General features: G+C 40.8%; 4 protein-coding genes, 1 non-coding gene and 2 pseudogenes across 5 annotated transcripts; 5 read left to right on the plus strand and 2 right to left on the minus strand.

Moving 5' to 3' along the window:
• The first annotated feature begins 575 nt into the window (after window positions 1–575).
• LOC121750588 lies at window positions 576–4438 on the plus strand (annotated as a pseudogene).
• A 2301-nt stretch (window positions 4439–6739) lies between these two features.
• TRNAA-CGC lies at window positions 6740–6812 on the plus strand. The gene has a single exon. It is a non-coding gene; the product is annotated as a tRNA-Ala (tRNA).
• Window positions 6813–8011: 1199 nt separating this feature from the next.
• On the plus strand, window positions 8012–8941 carry LOC121752627 (annotated as a pseudogene).
• Window positions 8942–11474: 2533 nt separating this feature from the next.
• Window positions 11475–12243, minus strand: LOC121750438. The gene is made up of 2 exons (XM_042144975.1): window positions 12093–12243; window positions 11475–11997 (listed from the first exon to the last, which is right to left on the minus strand). Exons 1-2 carry the CDS (start codon window positions 12213–12215, stop codon window positions 11629–11631), a joined length of 492 nt encoding a protein of 163 aa, XP_042000909.1. The 5' UTR covers window positions 12216–12243; the 3' UTR covers window positions 11475–11628.
• Window positions 12244–12752: 509 nt separating this feature from the next.
• On the plus strand, window positions 12753–14720 carry LOC121752628 (pentatricopeptide repeat-containing protein At3g57430, chloroplastic-like). The gene is made up of 2 exons (XM_042147746.1): window positions 12753–13848; window positions 13927–14720. The coding sequence occupies exons 1-2, from the start codon at window positions 12807–12809 to the stop codon at window positions 14718–14720; spliced, it is 1836 nt and encodes a 611-aa protein (XP_042003680.1). The 5' UTR covers window positions 12753–12806.
• Window positions 14721–15112: 392 nt separating this feature from the next.
• On the minus strand, window positions 15113–16685 carry LOC121751404 (B3 domain-containing protein REM6-like). Its single transcript, XM_042146139.1, has 4 exons — window positions 16431–16685; window positions 15894–16011; window positions 15460–15807; window positions 15113–15382 (listed from the first exon to the last, which is right to left on the minus strand). Exons 2-4 carry the CDS (start codon window positions 15987–15989, stop codon window positions 15149–15151), a joined length of 678 nt encoding a protein of 225 aa, XP_042002073.1. The 5' UTR covers window positions 15990–16011; window positions 16431–16685; the 3' UTR covers window positions 15113–15148.
• Window positions 16686–22475: 5790 nt separating this feature from the next.
• On the plus strand, window positions 22476–23988 carry LOC121751219. The gene is made up of 4 exons (XM_042145934.1): window positions 22476–22679; window positions 22859–23170; window positions 23378–23485; window positions 23559–23988. The coding sequence occupies exons 2-4, from the start codon at window positions 22862–22864 to the stop codon at window positions 23853–23855; spliced, it is 714 nt and encodes a 237-aa protein (XP_042001868.1). The 5' UTR covers window positions 22476–22679; window positions 22859–22861; the 3' UTR covers window positions 23856–23988.
• The last annotated feature ends 110 nt before the right edge of the window (window positions 23989–24098 follow it).

Here is a 24098-nt window from a genome sequence, read left to right on the forward strand (position 1 = left end):
GATGCTTACATAATAAATAATAAAGTTATAACACTAAATTCTTAATATGGAGTAATTAGTTATGATTCTATTATGAATATTACTAGAATTTCCAAAATAAAAAATACTACTATTAATTAGTTTCCGAATGATGACAATACTACTAAAATAGTGGCATTTTTCGGCTGAGCTCGTTTCCCATATTACTTTGCAGTCAAAATTTATGACCAAAACGCGTTGATCAAGAAAATTATGGCCCTTCTTTGAAAATTTTGTGAAGAATCGGTCTCCAAGCAGCCTGGCTACTTTCAATCAGTCTTCGTTCCTGCCTCACGAAATTTCCAAGTCTTCTTCAATTATCAACCAAGTCCAATCAAACTCCATTATTTTATTTTTGTTCTTCAATCTTTCTCCACCATTTCCAAATTCTTTAGATAATGGCAAGTTTCCACACTACAAGATAAAACATTTCCTACTCCCCCTACTGAACAGACAATGGGTCCTCGTCAATGAATGATTCATCTGTTGCACTTCTGATTTCAAGCTTAAAATCCAAACTTCTCTGATTTTGAGGAGTGGGTGTTGCTTCAGTCGATATGACTAGCGTTTTGAGAGAATTTTTGGCCTGGTGCTTCCTCGTCGAAGAACGACGATCACGACGATGAGTACACGTGGAGTACTCCTTCGCGGTGGAGTACAGCGGCCCTCCGCTCAGCCACGAGATTCCTCAAGTGGTTCCAGTCGATGTCCGCCGCATTCCCACGGCCGCGGTGGCTGCCAATGCCGTGATTATAAGCAATCTCGCCATACCAGTTCTTCAGCCATTGGAAGAAAATCCGATAAATCTGGCAATAATTCGTCAATTGAGCGGGGAAATTGAGTATTGGCTCACGTGTTGGTGAATCTGTGAAGGATGGAGGGGTTTATTCGAGTTTTTCGGAGAAGGGAGGTGTGTTGGAAGGGAGATCAGGTGATGCACACAACGTGTTCGGTGAAAGTTCCAGCAGCTCTGGCACTATGGTTTTCTCTGATGGCCGTGATGATTCCAATCAGCTGTCAGGGAGCTCGGATTGTGAGGAGATGGAGGAGGAGAACAAGGCCAATGTGTTGAATGATGACCTCTCGGAGACAACCACGTGCAATTCAATCGAAGAACTGGAAGAAGAATGTGAGGCAGAAGCTTCGGGTGCAGCCAGCAGAGCACGGTTGTGACATTCCGTGACCTGTCTTTGACTGATTCAGCGTCTGAGGAGAGTGATCAAGACGAGGCTGCAATGTCACCAGAGAGGCCCCCGTTGGTGGAGGACGTGAGGGGCTGTGCCACAGGTGCAGCAGGAAAGAGCGGTTTGCAGATAGGGAGGTTTGCATCGTGTGCACTGCGAAGTATTGCAGCAGGTGTTTACTGAGAGCAATGGGGTCAATGCCAGAAGGGAGGAAGTGCACTTCCTGCATTGGTCACCGTATTCATGAGCCGAAGAGGGGATCGCTTGGGAAGAGTTCAAGAATGATGAAAAAGATGCTGACACATGATGCTGTTAAGCAGATCATGAGCGCGGAGCTTTCATGTCCAGTTAACCAGCTGCCACCTCATCTGATCTATGTGAACGACAAGCCATTGTCGATGGAAGAGCTGGTTACGCTACAGAGCTGCTCGAATCCTCCCAGAAGCTTAGACCTGGGAGATATTGGTACGACAAGGTGTCTGGATTTTGGGAAAGGTGCGAGGGAGAGCTGTTTCTTGGACTTTAGGCTAATTTCGTGTGTTGTTTTTTAGTTGTGAATAATACTTTTTGGCTGAATTGAGCAGGAAGGAGAGCCGCCATGCCAGATATCAGTCCTCTGCTGCAGACTGGTTATCAAATTAGGCGAGATGTTAGCAATGGTGCAACAAATGTGCTGATCAATGGTCGGGAGATAACCAATCGTGAGCTCTGGCTGTTATGGGTATGTCATGTGTAAAGGATTCCCTTGAGGCACTATTGTTTTGAAGGTGTAGATGAAAGCTGAGCAGTTTCTTGTATGTTTGCAGGCTGCTGGAATCCGTTCCGAGGGTGAGCCTCACTTTTGGATCACTGCCGATGGATCTGTAAGCTTGAAGGCATGAATAATGTGATTGCGAAATTATGGGAAAAGGTAAGCCAAATATTTTGTTTGTTCTTTTCACTTGATGTATTGGATTGTATGGTTCTTGATTGTGCTGAAAATTTCTGACAGAAACAAGCCAAGATGTTATGCATGGCTCTATCTTTGCCACTTCCTTCTAATAGGGCTAATCCTGCTGGGTGAAGACTCCATCAGAGATAGCGAAAATGTTGCAAAGAGGATAGAGCGGAGCATGATGTATAAACTTCTCCTTGTAGGCTGTGATCAGTCTGGAACGAGTACGATATTCAAACAGGTGAGGCGCAGGTGGTGGAATATATCATCTTGTTTTAATTGAGTCTTCAATTTGTTTGTCGCTGGTGATACTATGATGCTCTTTAGTTTGAAATCCGTATTTGTTTTGGCCTTTTGAGCTCAGATCTGCTAAATGTATTCTGTAATGTGAATTGGATTTATATGTTTCAAAAGAAGCAAAATTAGCAATATGGTCTGAAACTGCATATATATGATGCAAGTTGATGCATTGAACTTGAGATTCAGTTGCATGAAAATTCGTACTCCTAATATTATTTAGGTGCATTTTATGACGATCTGTTTGTTTGCCTCTGTGTTGCGTCCAGGCGAAAATTCTGTACAATGTCCCATTTTCAGAAGATGAGAAGCAAAACATCAAAGACATGATCCAAAGAAATTTATATAGATACATTAGCATTCTTCTTGAGGGGCGCGAGCATTTCAGAGAAGAAGATGCAATGGATTTAAGAAGGCGACGTGCTGACAAGCTGGTCCTTCAGGTATACATATAGTTTGTTATTTTATTGACACCAGTTAGTATTCTCTTAGATAAGGAGTATTCCTTAAAAGAGGGCCTTCCTCTCAATAGGCCAGCATCACTTCCACCATTTAGAAAACTAACAAATGCAAAGATACTCTGAAACTATGTGAAGTCTTCATATTTGCAAAATAGATTGAATTCGAACTTTCACTGATTTGTGTGTTCTTGCTAGTAACAAAATGTGATGAAACATATATACATCAATGTCCTACACATTTTAGAATATTTTTGCATAAAAGAATCCTAGTTTGGTTATATTTTGTATAACTAAATCCTTTTGTTGTCTTCCTTCAGTGTGGTGAGAGAGGAATCTGACCACGTAGATGAGAAGAATGCTTATTCGTTCAGTCGAAATCTGGAAAATTTCTCGAGTTGGCTACAGCAAATCACGATGACAGGCAACTTAGAGGTTATATTTCCAGCTGCTACTCGAGAGTATTCACCTCTAGTCGAGGAGCTATGGAAAGACAAAGCATTTCAAGCCATTTTCAAACGAAGGAATGAGCTGCCTATGCTGCCTAGAGTTGCTAACTACTTCTTAGATAGAGTGAGTCGTGATATATGTTCTTTTCTCTTTAAGATGCTACATCCTTCGTTCAACCTTAATTTATCCACACATATTTATAAGATTCTCTCTGTTTCAAAAGGCAGTTGAAATTTCGCGGATGGACTATGAGCCATCTGAACTGGATATCCTATATGCAGACGGTGTAACTTCTTCAAATGGAGTTGCATCCATGGAGTTTTCTCTTCCAAAATCATCTCAGGATGGCTACATGGAAAGTCTAGATCATAATGAGCCACCGTTGAGGTGAGTTGCATCGGAACTCTGATTTACTGCATCCAAATTGATACCCAAACATTACAGAGAGATTGTTCAAGTTGGTTTAAATAAATGATTTTTTTCTTAATCATTTAAATTTTGTGAATGCAGCTGTGAGCTCATCAGAGTTCATGCAAACAGCCTTGGAGAGAACTGCAAGTGGCTGGAGATGTTTGAAGATTCCGACCTCTTCCTATTCTGCATTTCCCTCACAGAATACGCTGAGTACCACGAAGACATAAACGGGACACGATCAAACAAGCTGTTGGAGACCAAGCGACTCTTTGAGAGGATCATCACTCATCCCACCCTTGCTGACAAACAATTCCTTCTGATCCTCAATAAGTTCGACCTGCTGGATGAAATTATCTATGAAACTCCCTGTCGCGGTGTGAGTGGTTCCAAGATTTCAACCCGGTGATGAGCAAACACCCTCACAATCCCTACAGCAACAACAACCCTTCTTTGGCACAGCGCGCCTCCCACTATGTTGGTGTGAAGTTCAAGAGGCTGTTCTATTCCCTGACGGGCGAAAGCTGTTTGTGGTACAAGCAACAGGGCTGGAGGCAGATAGCGTCGACAAAGCCCTTAGGTATGGTAAGGAGATCCTCAAGTGGGAAGATGAGAGACATACTGTTAGCATGAATCAAGATTCTAGTGAGAGCTTTGATCCAAGTTCCTCTGCTTACACCTCTTGAAGCCTTTTCGAGTTTTGATGCAATCCGAGATAGCAAAATGTATAGATTCAAGTTTATTTGTGGTGTAATAAACTGGCAAATGTGTCAAAAGTATAGTAATTGTAAGAGAAGTATGTTTCCACATTTGGTAGTAAGGACAATTCTTTCATTCAATAGAGTACATAGGAATACATGAAGAAAACATTCTTATACAAATATACATGTTGCTACTACATTTTGGACTCTACAAAGAGCTAATCCCCTTTGCACATTGAATTTCAAGAGGGGGCGAACCGATCAAGGAGCAACAAAACGATTGTTTCTGGCATAGCATCCTCGTTTCTTTCCGTCGTCGTCGCTGGTGATGAAGAAGAAGGAGAACCATGTTGTTTTGGTTCTTGGCTTTCTCATCAGTTTCATAAAACTTGATAGGAACGGGTTTTTGGCTCTCACCTTTGCGAACATTCCTCTCCCTGATTCTCCAATGCAAACCTCACCTGCAGCTCCCATTTTTTTTATCAACACTCAAGAAGTCTTTTCTTTTCTTTTTACTTTTTTTCCTCCACTTCGATAGAGTGTATTTATAGGAAAGAGTGATGAAGGTTGAAGTTCATCACACACACAAACAACACAGTGGGGGAGATATTTATTTGGATAAGCATGAAAAATCATGTGTGGAGGCCCATAACACGCGGATATTCTGAAATAGGAGGGGAGGGTCAAGAAAGCATGCTCACTTGCTTGGAGTGAATGTATAAGTGAAAGGAATATGCAAAAGGGATCATGCTTGCACATAAAATTGTGGAGGGAGGCTTGCTACCATTCATTCGTTAGAATTGATTGAGGGTTTTGTCACATATGGGACTCAAATGGCAAAAAAAGAAAAGAGATATTTATCGGGGCTTTCTTATAAAGTTAACCAGCAGTCAAGATTTTTTGCACAATCTCTAAGGCCATCCACAATAGAAATAGCCCAGCAATAGCCCTAGCCCAGCAATAGCCTAGCCAACTGCCACATCATCAGCACTAAAAATCCTTCTGCCACATCATCAAAACAAGCAAATAGCCCAGCAATAGCCCAGCCATAGCCTAGCCACATATTATCCACATCACTATTAACAAATATATACAAAATGCAATAATTAACAATAACGCAATATACGAAAATTTAATTTACGAGACATATACGGGAAAATTCACTAATATTAATAAAATTTAAAAGTACATAATTAAAAAAAATTACATTAATTAAATTTACAAATGAAAATTTAAAATAACATACAACTTAAAGTTAAAAAATAAAAAAAGACATAATTAAAATCTTAAAAAATAAAAATGACATAATTTAAAATACAATTTTATAGAAAATCCTTGAATGAGGTTGTCTCACATCGAAAGTGGAACATAAACATTTAAGGATATCTCTCTATAAAAGAGAAACATCCTTGAATGAGATTGTCCCACATCGAAAGTGGAACATAAAACATTCAAGGATATCTCTCTATAAAAGAGAAACATCCTTGAATGAGTTTGTCCCACATCGAAAGTGGAACATAAAACATTCAGGATATCTCTCTATAAAAGAGAAACATCCTTGAATGAGTTTGACCCACATCGAAAGTGGAACATAAAACATTCAAGGATATCTCTCTATAAAAGAGAAACATCCTTGAATGAGTTTGTCCCACATCGAAAGTGGAACATAAAACATTCATGGATATCTCTCTATAAAGAGAAACATCCTTGAATGAGTTGTCCCACATCGAAAGTGGAACATAAAACATTCAAGGATGTCTCTATAAAATAGAGGCAAACCAAGAATGAGTTTGTCCCACATCGAAAGTGGAACATAAACATTCAAGGATGTCTCTATAAAAGAGAGACAACCAAGAATGAGTTTCATAAATTCGCAAGCCCATTAAATATATATGGGCTATTACGAATTTCTAGTATAAATTTATTTATAAAATTGATTTTTATTTATAGAAAATAATTTTTATAAATAAATAATATTTTTTTATATTTGATTTTTTTTAAAAATTCGAATTTCAAAAATTTGAATTTAAAAAAAAAAAATCGCGCTGGGCGATCCGGGCGCTTGCAATAGCGCCGAACGGACCGCCCAGCGCCACGCGACCGCCCAGCGCTGCGCGGTTTCTCTCTCCAATCGCCCGCTGGGCGGCTGCAATAGATCGCCCAGCGAACCGCCAGCGCCGGCGCTCGGCGGGGCGGTCGCTGGGCGCCTATTGTTGGATGGCCTAATTATATCGTAGTTGAACCAAATATGATTATAAATAAGATAGAGCTGGAATATCGAACAAAGGGGGTGTAGCTCATATGGTAGAGCGCTCGCTTCGCATGCGAGAGGCACGGGGTTCGATTCCCCGCACCTCCATCTCCCTTTTTCACTGTTTTTCCGGCGGCAGCGGGAAGTTCCTTGCTAGTGTGTGCGAGAAATGTATTTTTTTATTTAAATAATTTATCATTTTTATTCATCAAGATAATCAGTTTTAACACTATTCACTTTTATATAAGAAACACAACTAGTTTTTTAGAGCTAAAGATGAGAAAAGCTCCACAAAATATTGTTACCGAATAAACTTTCCCTAGTGACCTTGTACGATCTTATATTTGGTTGCATCAAGTCCAATGTATCCCATGTAACGTAAGTAGGGATGTCAATCGGGCCTGCCCGTCGGGTTTTCGGGCCGGTCCTACTCGGGTTGCGGTCAATCGGGTGCGGGCTAATCGGGTTGTGAATTCGTTCCGGGTTGTAAAAGTTCAACCCTAACCCTAAAGCTCGGGTTCGGGCTAGCCCAGCGGGTTAATCGGGTTACTACCGATAGATTAACATGCTATCAATCCAATAATAATGATGAAAATTAATTATATTCATAAAATGTAAAATATTTAATTATGATAAATTTGAGATATATGGTCAAACTCAATCATAAACATGATCAAATACTAATATTTGAAATATTTCGTAAAATTTAATGCATGTTTTAGAAATTTAAATATTTTTAAGTGAATTCGAAGTTTTTAATTTATTTATCAATTATTATTAATAAAAATTCAATATATAATTTTTATATTTAATATAAATTGAAAGTTATTTTTTAGTTATCTATATTATAAAATTAATCAATAAGTGGTCGAATTAGGAGTAAAAAATAGAATAATAGAAATTTTATCGGGTTTTCGAGTCTAGCCCTAATGGGTCGCGGGTTATCGGGTGCGGGCTAATCGGGTTTTACTTTTATCAGGCTAGAAATTTCCAGCCCTAACCCTATAAATTTGGCGGGCTATTCGGGTCAGTCCACGGGTTGCGGGCTACATTGACATCCCTAAAGTTAAGGCCGTTTGACCAAGTGGTACAACAAGGCAACGCATATTAGAGCTCCAAGTTGCATCGAGATTTTAAAAAATTATCAACTAATCCATTGTTTAATCTTCCTTGCTCATCAAGAACTGGCGTGGAATCTGTTTCTAAAAATTGAACTCACATGCCCACTAAATAATAATAACCTGGATCTTGACTTTGATAAATTAAAAACCAAGCACAGCTATCCAATCCCAAATCACAAACAGCACATGGCTTCATGGGCCCGAATCCGCCTCTGGTGGCGGTGGGCCGTCGTTCTCTGCGGCGTGGCCGCCCTCCTCCTCCTCCTCATCCAACTCAACGCCCTCTTCGCCGAATACAAGAAGGTAGCAAGCTTGATGGCTCTTCAGCCCCCCCTCCTATCCTTCCAAGAGCTCGATCAAGTCGAGTACCTCACCCTCCTCTCCCCTTACGGCCTCAAACACCCTCAAACCATCAACCTCAACCACGAATTCCTCATCGAATATTCCCCCGCCCGCTCCCTCTTCTTCCCCAGCTCCTGGCACGGCACCTTCGATCCAACTAACACCAACACAAACGCCACCACCCGCTTCTTCTTGCCGGAAAAAATCTGGCTCGACACCGCCGGCAACCCCATCCAAGCCCACGGCGGCGGCATTCTCTTTGATCACACCTATTTCTGGTACGGAGAGTACAAAACGGCAAAACCTACCAAGCTGAATCCACCGGCACCGCCCGCGTCGACATCATCGGCGTCGCCTGCTCCTCCTCCAAAGACCTCTGGGCGTGGAAGTTCGAAGGGATCGTGCTGGCGCCGCATCCCTCCGACCCCACGCACGACCTCCACAAATCCAAGGTTCTAGAAAGGCCTAAAGTCATATACAATGAGAAAAAAAGCAAATATGTGATGTGGATGCATGTCGATGACGCCACGTACAGCAAGGCCGCGGCCGGGGTGGCTATAAGCGACCAACAGCCGCGACATGACCGTGTTCAAGGACGAGGACGACGGCGCGGCTTACCTGATCTACGCGTCGGCGAGGAATAAAGAGATGCACATTAGCCGATTGAGCGAGGATTATACAGATGTGGAGAATGTGACGGTGAGGGCGCTGATCGGAATGCACGGGGAGGCGCCGGCGGTGTTCAAGCACGGAGGGGTGTACTACATGGTCTGATAAGGGTATTTCCCTTATCATTATGCCGGAGGCGATAAACAAGATAAAAGTGAAGTCCCGAGAGGCGGAATCCCGTCGACAACTTAAGCTTAAACAAAGTGCGTAAAATAAAACAGAAAGAAACGTAAATTCATAAATTCATTCATTCGATGATTGAAAAGAATAACAATGACACCTATTTATAATGCTAATTACCCTAACTTAAAGAACAGGAAAATATCCTAAACATATATGGAAAAGATATGACAAATTACTAAATAACTAATTAATAAAGATATGGGGATCTTCATATAGATATGCACGTATCAACTCCCCCACGGTTAAAATCCACCTTGCCCTCAAGGTGAGAACCATGACACAATGAAGAACATCGCGAACATAAGCTTTGGCGAGATATTCCCTCCTGGATCATACGCACAAGTCAGACCCCTTTTTTTTCAATATTTTCATAATATGGCTGATTGCGCACTCCTTCTGAACCAATTCTCCAGTCTTTTGCTCTTCCATTTCCACTTCAAGGTCGTGCTCTTTTATCTTGATTGCAACAAGGCTCTGAATCTCCATCTTATTTTTTCTCGGCTTCTCAAGCAGCACCCTTAAATATTTTTCCTTCTTCTCTAACTTAGATTTAAGATCTTCATATTTTATCCCTTTCTCGATCAGCTTCGAAAAATCCTTGTTAACCTCTTTTTCAGCAGAGTCATTCTCTTTCTCTTTCTGCTTCAACATCCTATTAAGTTCTATCAACCTCTTCTTCCTCGCACAAAGTTTTTCTTCACCATCGGGCAGATTCACATCCTCCTATTTTTTCCTTGAGCTTGAGACAAATAATGGGGTTGTCATCGGCAGCGGTTGCAAGGGCTGCCAAGGTCTTGGTGCGGCATGGTAGGACGGCAGCTCAATAGACGATGATGTGCTTTGCTGCTGCGGTGCTCCTTGGTGGTAAGGCTGCTCAGGCAGAGGGAGATCGTAGTGTCGAAGGTGATGGCTTGGCGGTTGCGGCCAAGCATATGGCTGACGGTCCGCGTGTGGGCGCTGAGTGTAAGGCTGATATGCCTTCTGCCAATCAAGCTGGTCGGGGTATGGAGCGGGTTGTTCCCAACCGGAGGGCCGCCACTCTTGCGGTGGGTCAAAGCAGGTCGGGAGTTGGGTTCGAACCGGTTGTAGCTGTCGAGGCGACGCGGGCGGGTACCCATAAGTGTTAGGATTTTGGTGATGGGGTTGCGGCAAAAAGTACGGAGCAGGCCCATACGTCGGCTGCGGCTGCTGGTAGTAACGCTCCAGTGGCAGGTATATCTCTTGCTGATAAGGAGCCGATGGTGGCTGGTAGGGCTGGTAAGGTGGCTGTGCAACGGCGTACAGCGGGGGGCCGTCCGGTGGGTCAGGCTCGGGGCGCAACGGAAGGAGTGTGGCTGCTGCCCTATGCTCATGCTCCCGTAATCTGGTCTCTAGTCGGGCATGCCAAGCGAGGATATATTCCAACATTGCAGCTATTGAATTCAGTTGCAAGTTTTCGGATGCTTGCGATATCTCCGGCCATGAACAAAGATTGACTTCGGCCATGAGTTCGAGGATGAAAGCACCAATTTGATAAGGGTATTTCCCTTATCACGATGCCGGAGGCGATAAACAAGATAAAAGTGAAGTCCCGGAGGCGGAATCTCGTCGACAACTCAAGCTTAAACAAAGTGCGTAAAATAAAACAGAAAGAAACGTAAATTCATAAATTCATTCATTCGATGATTGAAAGGAATAACAATGACACCTATTTATAATGCTAATTACCCTAACTTAAGGAACAAGAAAATATCCTAAACATATATGGAAAAAATATGACAAATCACTAATTAACTAATTAATAAAGATATGAGGATCTTCATATAGATATACACGTATCATGGTCACGTCCGGGTGCAGCGGGTGGCTGCCCAATGAGGTGACCGTGGTTTGTTCATTTTTATTGCGGATAGGTGGAATCCGGCGAATTTGCGGGATTCGGGGTATTTGTGGCTGCCGTTGACGGTGAAGGCGAAGTTTGAGAGGTATGGGCCGTTTCCATTGTGGTCTAAAGTGGCCATATTTTGGCATGAGAGATGGAGGGCTTCTATTAAGGATAATGGAGAGACTTATTAAGTATCTAAGCCCTTTAGCGCAGGGGATGATTTGTGAATCCTCTGTTTTCAACTCGATCTTTTATGTAATTTTTCATTTCAACGGATTATCAAAATATGGTACAGCTGTAGCTACTATTGCTGGGGTAACAACAGGGAATGTGCTAAGCAATCGACTGAATCCCAAACGTTACATGACCGACCTAAACTAAGGCTCTGATACTGATGCATTGATTCACACCAGAATTCCACATTAGTACTGAATAGTGTGCTTTATGGGTCAAAGCCTCATGGTTTTATTCTTGGGACACTTCCCAAAGGCCCGACCCTAACAAATGCACGGTTTTGTTTTTGGGACACTCTCAAAAGGCGTCACCGTCACACGCTAACGATGTAGGGGTTTGATTTTGCTTGCACATTTATTAAACATGAATAAAAATATACAACTCAATGTATTATGTAAAATAATGGAATCAGTTGTACATTGCAAATAAAAGGAGATGCAATTGAGAAGCAAGAAAGAGACAAGATAATATAGATAAGTTGTGTGTGTACAACAAACACCTTGTTGATTGATCATTCTTCCTCGACGATGGCTTCGATCCGGAGGAGGACGAAGCCGATGGCGACGCCAACGAGAGTGATGCCGTTCATGATGGCGGCGATCCGGAAGATCTCCGCGACATTACTGTAGGTGGAGGTGAGAGCGCCGCCGCCGCTCTTTCTCCCCTGCTGCTTCAAAGAGCTAACTATCTTTGCAAAAGACTGGTCGCTGGTGACAGAAAGGCCTAATGATGCCACGTGGTTGTGTGCCTTGAGCCCTCCGAATGAGTTGAGCCCGTTGATGTACCTCACTCTGGTTCGGCCCACGGATGGCCTGCTGGGGCCCACCACCGCCGCCACTGCCGTCACCGGAGATATAGCCGTTGCCATTTTGCTTGCAATCTGTTCAATAATCAATTAAATAATGAATGGTGTTATAATTAAGTGAGTGAGTGAGTGAAGGAATTATGAATGAATGAATGAATGTGTGTTGTTACCTTTGTTTGATGCAAGAAATTTGGGATGACGGGAATTGAATGAGAGGAGGAGGAGGAGTTTGTATGGGAGAGATATGATGTGAGTGTGGATAAGGTAGTGGAGAATATGTGAATGAGGCTCATTTTATAAGTAGTTTCCTCACCTCTTACCAGTGGCTACAAAATAGATTGACTTATTATTGGATTACTATTTGTACAAAGTTAATTTGTTTTTGCAAGTTGCAACTATTTTCCCTTTACCTAAATTCATTTAATAATTAACAAAAAAATTTAATGTTCTATTAATAATGTCCTAATTGAACGTATTGTAGTCTTAATAAATTATATTGTTATAAATATACATAGATATTTTCAGTAAGAAACACCTATTCCGTTTGAAATTTGAATCAACTGAATTGATTCAATCTCAAATTTGAAATTTCGACCAAATTTTCGATTTTTTGCATTGCACCAAAAGTAATTTACATGTACTAGTACTATAAATTTTCATTGGTAGTAGTAGTAGTAGTACTATTTGTACTAAATTTTATAAGTACATTTTTTGTTCTCCATCGTTTACTATTATGTCAACAAAAATGAATAAAACGAATTCAATATTTTACCTCTCCCAAAAAGCGTGTTGCAATTGAATCACAGCACTTTCTACCAGTTGAATTGAAATTGAATATTAGCACCTCAAAATCAAACCACTAAAATCTGTTGTAGCAGTTGTAAATGAACTTGCTTTCACCAGCATCCAATTCATGGCGCCAAAACGTTCTCAAAATACGCCTAGTTTATTATTCAACTGAAAAAATGTCGCACACATCGATTCTCCAAAAGATCAGAGATATAAGGCCTCTGCATCAAGCCCACGCTCATATAATCGTGTCAAATCTCTCTGAAAATGTTTTCCTATGCAACAGGTTGATGAACGCATATGCCTCTTGCGGACTTGTATCGATATCTCAGATTATATTTTCTCAAATTTCGGACAAAAATTTGGTGTCTTGGACGATTTTGCTATCTGGGCTCACGAAAAATGACCGTTTCTTCGAAGCTGCTGAGGTTTTTAATGAGATGATGGCACTAAAAATTAGGCCGAATGAGAGAACAATCGCGACTGTTTTGCCTGCATTTGGAAAGTTAGGGAGGGTCTTGTTGGGGAAATCTGTACACTGTTATTGGAGACGGCGCAATTTTGGTGGTAATGTGTTTGTGGAAACAGGTTTGGTTGATATGTATTCAAAATTTGGGTGCATGAGGATTGCGAGGAATGTGTTTGACAATATGACTGTAAGAAATGTAGTCTCGTGGAATGCGATCATTTCGGGATACTCCAGTAACGGATATGGAGGAGAAGCGTTGCAGATGTTCAACTGGATGAGGAGGAATGGGCTGCCTGGGGATATTTTTACGGCGATGAGCTTGATTAGTGTGGAGGATTTCAGAGTAGGAGTAGGGATCCATAGCTTGGTGGTTAGAAGTGGATATGAGAATGATCCACTAGTTAGAACGGCTTTGGTGGGATCGTATATAAATGGAAATTTTGTTGATGATGCTTATAGTATATTTGAGGAGATCGGTAAGAAGGACTTGGTTGCTTGGACTTTGATGTTGAGAGGGTTTTCGAAGAGTGGAAATTGGAGAAGGACCCTTGAACATTTCGAGAAGATGATGGGAGAAGAGAAGATAGCGCTGGATTATGTATCTCTTATAACTATGCTTTCGGCTTGTAGCTGTTTCGGAGCTTTGGAGCAGGGAAGGCGAATGCACGGTCTGGTTTTGAAAATTGGTTTGCAAGATGATCTCTTTGTTGGTTCAGCTGTAATAGATATGTATGCTAATTGTGCAGGTATGATGGATGCAAAAAGATACTTTGGTGGTATGGTAGAGAAAGATGTTGCGTGTTGGAACACGCTGATATCTGGTTATGGCATGATTGGATGTGGGAATGAAGCCATAGACACATTCTTAAAGATGGATGGTTCGGGTCTAAGTCCAGATGAGTCGACGTTGGTATCAGTCCTGTGTGCTTGTAGCCATGCTGGCCTGGTCGAGCAAGGGCTCCGAATCTTTGATCAGATGACCAAAGTTTGGAACTTGATTCCTAATTTGAAGCACTATGCCTGTGTTGTAGACCTTCTTGGACGTTCTGGGCGAATAAATGATGCTTACTCACTCACGAAGAGCATGCATCTACAGCCGGGGATTGAGATATACAGTTCTTTGCTTACTGCTTGCAAAATCCATAAGAACTTTGAGCTGGGAGACGAGATTGCTCAAAAATTTGTTGAGTTGAAACCTAATGACGCGGGGCACTATATATTGCTCTCAAACGTGTATGCTTTGGCTGGAAATTGGGATTGTGCAAGAATGAGTAGAGTATCTTTGAAATCGAACAACTTGAAGAAGAACCCTGGCCTTAGTTATATGGAGATAAATGGAGAAATGTTCACATTTATGGCTAGCCAAACCGACCATCCTCACTACCTAGAGATTAGGGACTTCCTTCAAGGCTTGATCTTGAAAATAAAAGCTGCAGGATATGAGCCTGACACCGACTCTGTGCTCCTAGATGTGTCGGATGATGTGAAGAGAGATATTCTGTTCACCACAGCGAGAAGCTTGCTATTGCTTTTGGACTGATGAGGACTAAGCCGGGATCAGTAGTTCGGATCACAAAGAATCTACGGATTTGTGATGATTGCCACTTAGCTAGTAAGTTCGTCTCCAAAGTCTATGCGCGAGTTCTGATTATAAAGGATGCCAATCGCTTTCATGTTTTTCGTGATGGCATATGCTCCTGCAGAGACTGGTGGTGAATGTTGGATGCAGAGCAAACATTCTCCGATGTTCGATCTTGCTCTACTCCTTTTCAATAATTTAGAATTTGCTTGTTAGAATTTTTAGCACATTTTTTTACTGCAACTAACTATCTTATTGATCTTGAAATAAAACCCAGCAAATAATATGTTCAAAGCAAGGTAAAACTTTATCACATAATGCAAACCAAGGCTAAATAAGATCACATGATCAGTTCTATGGAAAATTCAAAAGATGCTAGTTACATTCTTTCATCTGAGAATGTGGAATTGCATCACTCTCTTCTCAACCAGCTCGAAAATGCAGACGTCACCTTTCTTGATGGAATGAGCATCTGCGAGGGCCTTCCATCCTCCACTCATAGCAAGATGATTGCCACTCGTGACGACAATAGTGACTGGCCAAGAAACCCCATCAGTGTCCATCAGCACCATTGGCTCTTTAGACAAAGACATATGCCTTCTCGAAAAGTAGTTTGGAATCACCTGCAACAAAACACATACAAGTTCTTGGTCATATCTGTTCATCAAATTTATAAAACCATTATTCAAGTGCATCTCACCAGTGTGCATTTGTGGCCAACATTGTAGCCTTTAATCTCGCGCCTGAAGAAAGGGAAAGATGAGGCGAAAGGAGGCGCGGAGGCGGCTGGCTGATCATATTTCTTGAGCCACCCATTGCTGCCATAGATCTTCACATCAAAAGACATCCGACCACTGTATAGGAAGTGTGCCCACTCTGCTCTGCCTAAGTCGTGACTTTCGACGAAATGTGGCCATCCTTGGATGAGATAGACGCAGCCGTCTCTATGCTCCAGCTTCGTGTCCCAACTCCCACAGGGACTCCTCAGGGCCACCGTTTCAGTTTCCTCGGTTGCCAAGTGTCCGTCGAAAAACTTGGTCGGAATTTGCTGCACAATTTATATAATCACGAGAGAATCAATATTAGTATAGTCAAGATTTAGACACAAAGTGATTTTACAACCTACTTACTTACCAACTCTTTCAGATTTGCAAACCACATGATTTGGTAGAAGGAAGGCCTTGCGTCTGGACTTCCCCAACTTCCCTCTCCATCCTTAGCCTTCTCCATCCCAGAAAACCTTGATTGGAACCTTCAAATAAACTTGAGTTATGTGGAAAAACTATAAGACACACACACACAGAGAAACCATGGTATGTTTGGTTGGTTTGAACAGCCAAAACATGGTATTCATGTAAGTGGGATTTTCATGATTTTAGAGATAGTATACTTTGGTAAAATCTTTAGACCTTTGCAGATGGAACCCAACAATTACATGTACTTGAGCTTTTTTATGAGCATCAACAAAACAATGAATTGGGATTTGGGAACAAGAGAAACAGGGAAGCAGTAGTTCATAATCAATAGGCATAAGATTCCCAAAAACTGATGCAAATGATAATAAAGTTGAGTGCAACACCATCACAAAGGAGTGGCTTGATTTTGTTAAATAACACATGAGTAGGCATATTCCAATTATTCAAACCCAAGTGAAATAATCAAAATAAATACCAAATCAACAAGAGAAGCCTAAAATTTCAGGTAGAGGTGTAAGATATAATGAATTGCCGTTGTCGAACACGTTAGTTTAGGAATACTGAGGTCACAAAATCAGCCGTCGACCCAGCGCTGCATCAGCTCTGGCCCCACGCTATAGCTGCTTCGTGTCCATGTAAGAGAAATGAGGAAGAAAACAGATTAGGGGAGAGGTAGAAAAAGCTTCATGAGAAAATTGAAAAAGAAGAAAAATTGCACAAGTTTGGAAAAGACGAGCTGTAAACCTAGGCAATTTATTTGAAATGAGTGGTGCTACAAGGTTTGGGGGTTTGTATTATTGGAAATGTGAATTTTGTTGAATTGTTTTGAACTTGCAGTTTTCATACATACAATGCAGGATGGGAAGAGAAAGAGAGAAAGAGCCATGCATGCACAATATAGCAACTTTTCTTTTTTATGTTTAAATAATTCGATTAAGATTTTAGCTGCAACCTACACTATAAATGAACTGATAAATAATTAAGGCCCATTACAGTTTACAGTTACAGTAGCGGTGAAAATTTTTGGTATGCCACTTTTCTGAATTTATTGTATGCATACATATGCAAAAATAAAAAAATGTGGCTGACTAAAATATACGTATATATGATGTTGTTTATATAATCGAACATTTTGTCTACGTAGTACTTTTTATTTGCCACTTTAGACATAATTTCTTGTGATTATGAGATAATTGAGAAAAATATCAAAATTATGATATAATTATAGACCATCTTTTTTTAAAATTAGAAGTTAACCAAACTTAATGATTTTCTAGCAATTTGCAATTATCTTTTTTTTTAAAAAAAAATCCACCTCTTGATCTCCTATTCAAATAAAATTGTTTGTCTTGAGATACAATAAATTAAAACTCTATTAACCTAGTAATAAAGTGGTCAATATGTTTTTGCTTCAGTTTCAAATTTGTTGTATAGCAATTTTTAAATTTAATGTTGCAATAACTAAATAAATAATTGTGAATATTTTTGGTATTTTAATTATGATGATCAGATGATGTTGCCATGTTTGTACAACGCTGCAACCTAACGTCATTGCTTGGTGCACCTATAAAGGTTGTCCTCTACTGATGCAATGGAGATGTTTATAATAACTCCTAGTTGGTAGAAACAAAAAATCTTCGATAAATTCAAAGTCGATAATAGTAAATCATTGTCACCTTTAACAGAGAAAATCGAGTTTACAGGGTACTTTACGTTTAAAATAACGTAAATGTACCTATTTTGTTATCTCTTCCATATATGAGAAAAACGGCAGCCACATTGGCGTGTTTATAAGTGAAGCCGCCACCCGCATTGGCGTTTTACTATTTAGATCCGTATGTCGTCGTATTTTATGTAAGTATAGGTACGTTGAAAAACGCCGACGGGGTTGGCGTGTTACCTAAAAAACGCCACAGCCGTCTGCATGTTTTCTGCCTAAAAACGCCACAGATGTAGGCGTGTTTATACCTAAAGACGCCTATGGAGTTGGCGTCTCCACCACAAACACGCCTAACCCGTCGGCGTGTTCGGCTTGAAACGCCGACGTGACTGGTGTGTTTCTGAAAAATGCCTATGTGAGTGACGTGTTTTATAAAACCGCCAATTAGGTTGGCGTTTTTAGTAGAAACGCCAATCGGGTCGGCGAGCCAATACAGACGGTGCATCCGTCGTGGGAAAAAAAAGGGCGAAATCATACAAACTGTAACACGCGGACGTGACTGGCGTGTTTCTGAAAAACGCCTATGTGAGTGGCGTGTTTTATAAAAACGCCAATTAGGTTGGCGTTTTTAGTAGAAATGCCAACCGGGTCGGCGAGTCAATACAGACGGTGCATCTGTCGTGGGAAAAAAAGGTGAAATCATGAACTGTAACACACCGACGTGGAGTGGCGTGTTACATAAAAACGACAACTTGGTTTGTGATTTTGGCGATTTTGCTCATACTGTTTGCATGAAATTGCAGGCTTTCATTTTTCCAGCCAATTATCTTACTAATTACCCCGCTTATTCAAACTGTTGCAATCATTCTCACATCAAAAATATACATATGTATAAAAAGAGGAGTTATAAAATTATCAATATAAAGAGTGCAACTCAATGAACAAACATGAATTTCAATTGCATCAACAAATACAAATAGTTGGGGTTTAGTTTAATCGTCTCGCCGTTTCCGCATAAACAGGCCCCGAATCCCCTTCCCGATTCTGGAAGTAGGGAGTCTAGAGGGAGGAGTATCTTGAACAACAACGTTCTCTAGATCCACCCCAAAAAACTCATCTCGCACAGACGACCGCGGTGGAGAAGCGTGGACATCACTGAGGCCAATATCTTCTCCTATACCACCGGTGTGGCTGACAGAATGACGACCTCGAACTGCAGATCTAGGTGGAGGTGGATGCACAAAATCTTCATCGGAGTCATCGACCAACTGAGCATCCATCCTTGAAGATTAGGACTCTCCGCAGACAGTTTTCTTCTTGGTTCGTCGTTTTCCCTTTTGCCTCACGGGCATGTCCATGTCCAGCGCAGAGCGCTAGGAAAGACGGTAGTCCATCAGCTCAGCCTCTCCAGATATCTGCAGACCATCTTCAACCATCATCGAAATGGTTACCAAAGCCGGATGTTCTGTCATATCTTGGCCACTTAGAAAGTGGCGTATGTTGTGAAGCGTCTCCACCTATAATTTTCAAAGTTAATTACATATCATCATATGAATTTAAATAATTAATACTCCCTCCGTCCCTCAAAATTCGTCACCATTTGACCCGGCACGGGTTTTAAGAAATATAATAGAAAGTGGGTTGAAAAAGTTGGTGGCATGTGAGTCCTACTTTTATATATTAGTTTTATAATAAAATGTGAGCGTGAATGAGTTAGTGGAATGTAGGGTCCACTACCAAAAATGGTAAAAGTGAAAGGTGACAAATTTTTAGGGACGGACGAAAAAGGAAATAGGTGACAAATTTTCAGGGACGGAGGGAGTAGTTTTTTTAATTTACCGCGAAGTTATGAGAAGATGCCGTTTCATGGAAGCCCTCTTCAGCATGCACGCCAGGTTTGGTTAAATACACCACGGTTATTTGGCGAAACCAATTCATATATTCATCGGTTGCAATAGGCTCAGTAGAGTACTCCATATCAGTCCACACCAAGTTGTGCCTATTGTCCCAGTCCTGTATATGATGGGCATGGTAATCAACCCAATTCCGGCCAGATTTTCCACGGCGATCCTGTTTCGTAAAATCACTACCGTGGGACCGGTTGAAGAGTGGGATATACGGTTGGACAATCCCAAATTGTCGCAACACTCGTTGTGGCAAGTGTGGCTCAACCATATTCCAGCAAATAAGAGTTGTTATCGACGTCCATATAGGACGACCATTACCACAACATTCCGGCAAGTTCCGCTGGACATAAGGCCTCCAAATAAACTACATGTGAAACAAATTTATTCAAAATAAATTCAATCAAAAACAACAAACAAAAAACAATTTAAGTTAAATAAATACTTGGTTGGTGTGCATTCTGGAGAACTAATCTCGGAAGTTCTCAATGCAATGTCCGAGTGCTTTTACATATGACGCCGGACCTTTCCATCTACAAAATTTAAATTATGGGCGAATAACACGGAAATTGATGAAAATTATGCTTAAAAATGAATTAGTGAACAACTTACACGAATGCACAGGGTGCGTAGTCTATATGCTCGGGATTTAGCATCCTCGGTCTAATATTTGGGATTCTCTCCCAAGCCCACAGCTGTAACCAAGTTAAAGCTCCCCCGACATCGGTCCTCCTAGCAACGACAGCTTCACATAAATTGTGGTACAAGCAAGCAAGCGTTGCACCACCCCAGCTATAGGTAGAACATCGTTCTACATCCATGAAAAATTACACGTAGAAGAACGAAATTTTATTTCCAGAGGCGTTCGGGATCATCAGACCACCAAGTAATAGCATGCAATAAATACGAACACGCTGAACATATATGTAGTGGCCGTGATCATCACTCAGCTCAATCCTCAATTGATTTGATAAGCTTGTCTACTTCCAAACCATTTCTTTCAACTCAAATGCGTCTGGTACAAATCCTAGATAATCCAGACACAGTTGCTTCCAATATCCCACATCCTTCATGGGGATGTAACCCGTCACAGCCTCTCCGTCAACTTTGAGGCCCCATAAGACCTCCACGTCTTCCAACGTCACAGTCGCTTCACCGACTGGAAAGTGAAACGTGTGAGTCTCTGGCCTCCAACGTTCAATCAATGTGGTGATAAGATGGTGGTCAATGTCCTTTGGTTGACCACACCTCAATATACAGCCGAACCCCATCTGGTCCACTACTGGCAAAATATGGGTATGTATGGGAACATCCCAAATGATTCCTTCATATCTTCGACATCGTACGTCTTCTGATGGAACTCCTACCCATATATTATTAGAGACGTGTTGTCTCTGAAGATACAATACAGAAGGATCCGCAGGACCACATAAGAGCCGACGACGAGAAGTTGAAGATGATGCCATAATTTACCTACATAACATTCACCATTCAAATTAAACAATACACAAACGTAAACAATTTCAATAATTACAATTTAATCCACTATCACAAAATGGAACACCAATACCAAATAATGCACAATACACAAATTCACCTACACAACATTGCACAAAATCATAGCACAATTCACCTACACAACATTAACAATTCAAACTAAACAATATACATCAACCTAACAATTTCAATAATTTGTCACTAGGGTTTAGGTTTATAAGCCAAATAAACCAAAACCCACATAAACCATCAATTTGCCCAATTTTTAAGCTATAACAACACTAGAGTTTAGGTTTATAATCAAATTTATACTCTAACTAAACACCAATATCTCAACTATCTCAACAATACACAAATTCACTTAAACCCAAACAATGCAACATCAATTTACAACCCAAATAAACCTAAATAACAACAGTATTCAATTACTCTAATATTGTCAAAAATAAGCATACTAACCGGAAAATTTATCAAATACGGGGAAGAATAGCACCGATTGATGGAGGGAGGGTCAAATCACCGATTTCGGGGAGGAGAGGTTGAGAGAATCACGATTTGGGGAGGAGAAGATGAAAAACCCGGACGAAAATTTGATGTGTGTGTAGTGTGTTTCGCGTTTTGGGGATGAAGACTGATATAGGGGTTCTGACATAACAAGCCGATACCGTTGGCGTGTTTAATAGGAAACGCCAGTTCCGTTGGCGTGTCTACTGTAAAACGCCAATACGGAAGGCGTGTCTAACTTGAACCACGCCACGCCGAATATCTCTCTCAGTTGAAACACGCCAGTAGTGAAGGCGTTTTTTAACAAAAACACGCCAACCATCTTGGCGTGTTTTAACAAATACCGTATTTCAATAAAATACGACGACATACGGTTCTAAATTGTAAAACGCCAAAGCGGGTGGCGTCTTCACTTATAAACACGCCAATGTGGGTGGCGTTTTTCCCATATATGGAAGAGATAACAAAATGTGTACATTTATGTTATTTTAAACGTAAACCACCCTATAAACCCGATTTTCTCCCTTTAACAAGTTAATAATTCAGATGCTGAGGCCTTGATTTACTTGTTGGCATCTTGCAAGATTAAATTTGATTATGATTTGTCTTACCGAATTTGATTATAAACCGTTACCGTATTAGAAAGGAATTGTTACTTTAAGTTATTAAAGATTTATGTTTGTTGGAGAAAATATAAATACAGTATTATCTTGCAGTTTTATTTTAAGATAACACGAGACAAAATGATTGAAGTATTTTGCCTGTCCGAGAGAAAAAGTTTTTCAGTAATAGAAATTATTATTTTTATAAAATGAATTAAATGATAAAAGTCAATTTTATGCGACAGAGTATTGAAATGAAGGTCGTGTTTTGGGTTTTAATTTGAGAGTTCTTATAATTGAAATAGATTTTTTAATCGAATTATGACGTAAAGTTAACATTATGAATTCAAGATCTTCACCTTTTACAGTTGCACAAGGAACCTCCTCCCCTCAATCCCGCCCTTCCCTTTTCATTGATTTTCTACATTTCCTGTGATTATCTCTCTCTTCCACGATTTCACACGTAAACCGCCAATTTCAAGTTTATTTTTGGAGGTTGAAGAAGAAGCCATTCTTTTAAGGAAATCACAGGAATAACGATACCATATTTGATTTCTGTGAGTTAATTTAATCATATTGTTTTGAACACCTAATGTTTTAACATAATTGATCATACGATGTGGTTTTCTCATCGGAATTCTGTTTTGATCTTCACCGGACGTTGTATTTATTCAATCTGAATCCAACACGATATGGATGATTCGTCAATAAGTGTAACTGTGGTATTGAATCGTAGGCGATGAATCCGAATCCGGCGACAATGGCGGCAGCATGGATGATGATTGCAGCGTTGACGCTGATTCCGGCCTACGCCGGCGACACGAATCCGGTATTCAGCCCATGTACGGACACAAGAGTTCAGAAACACGACGGATTCACCTTCGGCCTCGCGTTTTCTTCAAGGAACAATTTCTTCTTCAACGACATTCAGCTTTCCCCCTGCGATTCTCGCCTCTCCCTCGCCATCAACGGCGCCGAGCTCTCCGTTTTCAGGCCCAAGGTCGATGAGATCACTCTGCTTACCATCAACAGCACCACCTTCGATCCTGTGAGCCTTCCTCTACTTATGTATGATTGATTCATCACTCATTTGTAGCAGTTATGTTTGTTTTGTGATCAAATTAGTTAGTCATCTGCAATTGTTGTTCAGAGCAAATTATGTGGTTAAATGGCGGCTTTTGCATTGATTCATCATTCATTTGTTGCAGTCATGTTTGTTTTGTGATCAAATTAGTTATCTGCAATTGTTATTCAGAGCAAATTAGGAGGTTATATGGTGGCTTTTGCTGGACGAAAGTATGCAGCTCGATCCCTCCCTATATTCGTCGCTGACACCAGTTACATCGTCACCAGCTTCACCATGGTAACAACTCTAGCTAGAAGAGTTGGTAGTTTGTTTAAAAATGTTATTTGAACTGAATATATGATGTTGGCAGGTTCTTGAGTTCCAAAAGGGCACCCTGCAGAATTTGTACTGGAAGAAATTCGGATGTGGGTCGTGCAGCGGGAGCTCGGTCATGTGCCTCAACAACACAGACTGCGCGGTTAAGAAGTCCAGCTGTAGAAGCAACGGAGGCTCTATAGCTTGTGATGTAGGGATACAGTTGGCCTTCTCAGGTACTGATAAGAACTACAACGTGCTCAACTCGTGGTACGAGGTGGCAAATCTCCGGCAGTACTCCCTCTACGGCCTCTACTCCGATCTAAGTAGCTCATTCAGTGGCATCTTCTGAGATTACTACGTTGTACATTTAATACTGTATTAGCAACCTAAGCATTATCCCACAAAATTCTGAGGAATGTATTTGATGCAGGGATGCAAACCTTGCACTCACACATGCATAATTTGTCTACATATTATTTAAATTGAATGTGTATCTTAATTTCTCCCGTCAGTTGAGACAGAGGAATCTACGGATTTAGGTTTTTATCTGTCCCAATAAAACCAAGAAAATAGGTAGAAACCAAAGCAGAAG

The sequence above is a fragment of the Salvia splendens genome, chromosome 10, assembly GCF_004379255.2.
Source record: "Salvia splendens isolate huo1 chromosome 10, SspV2, whole genome shotgun sequence".
Classification (NCBI taxonomy): domain Eukaryota; kingdom Viridiplantae; phylum Streptophyta; class Magnoliopsida; order Lamiales; family Lamiaceae; genus Salvia; species Salvia splendens.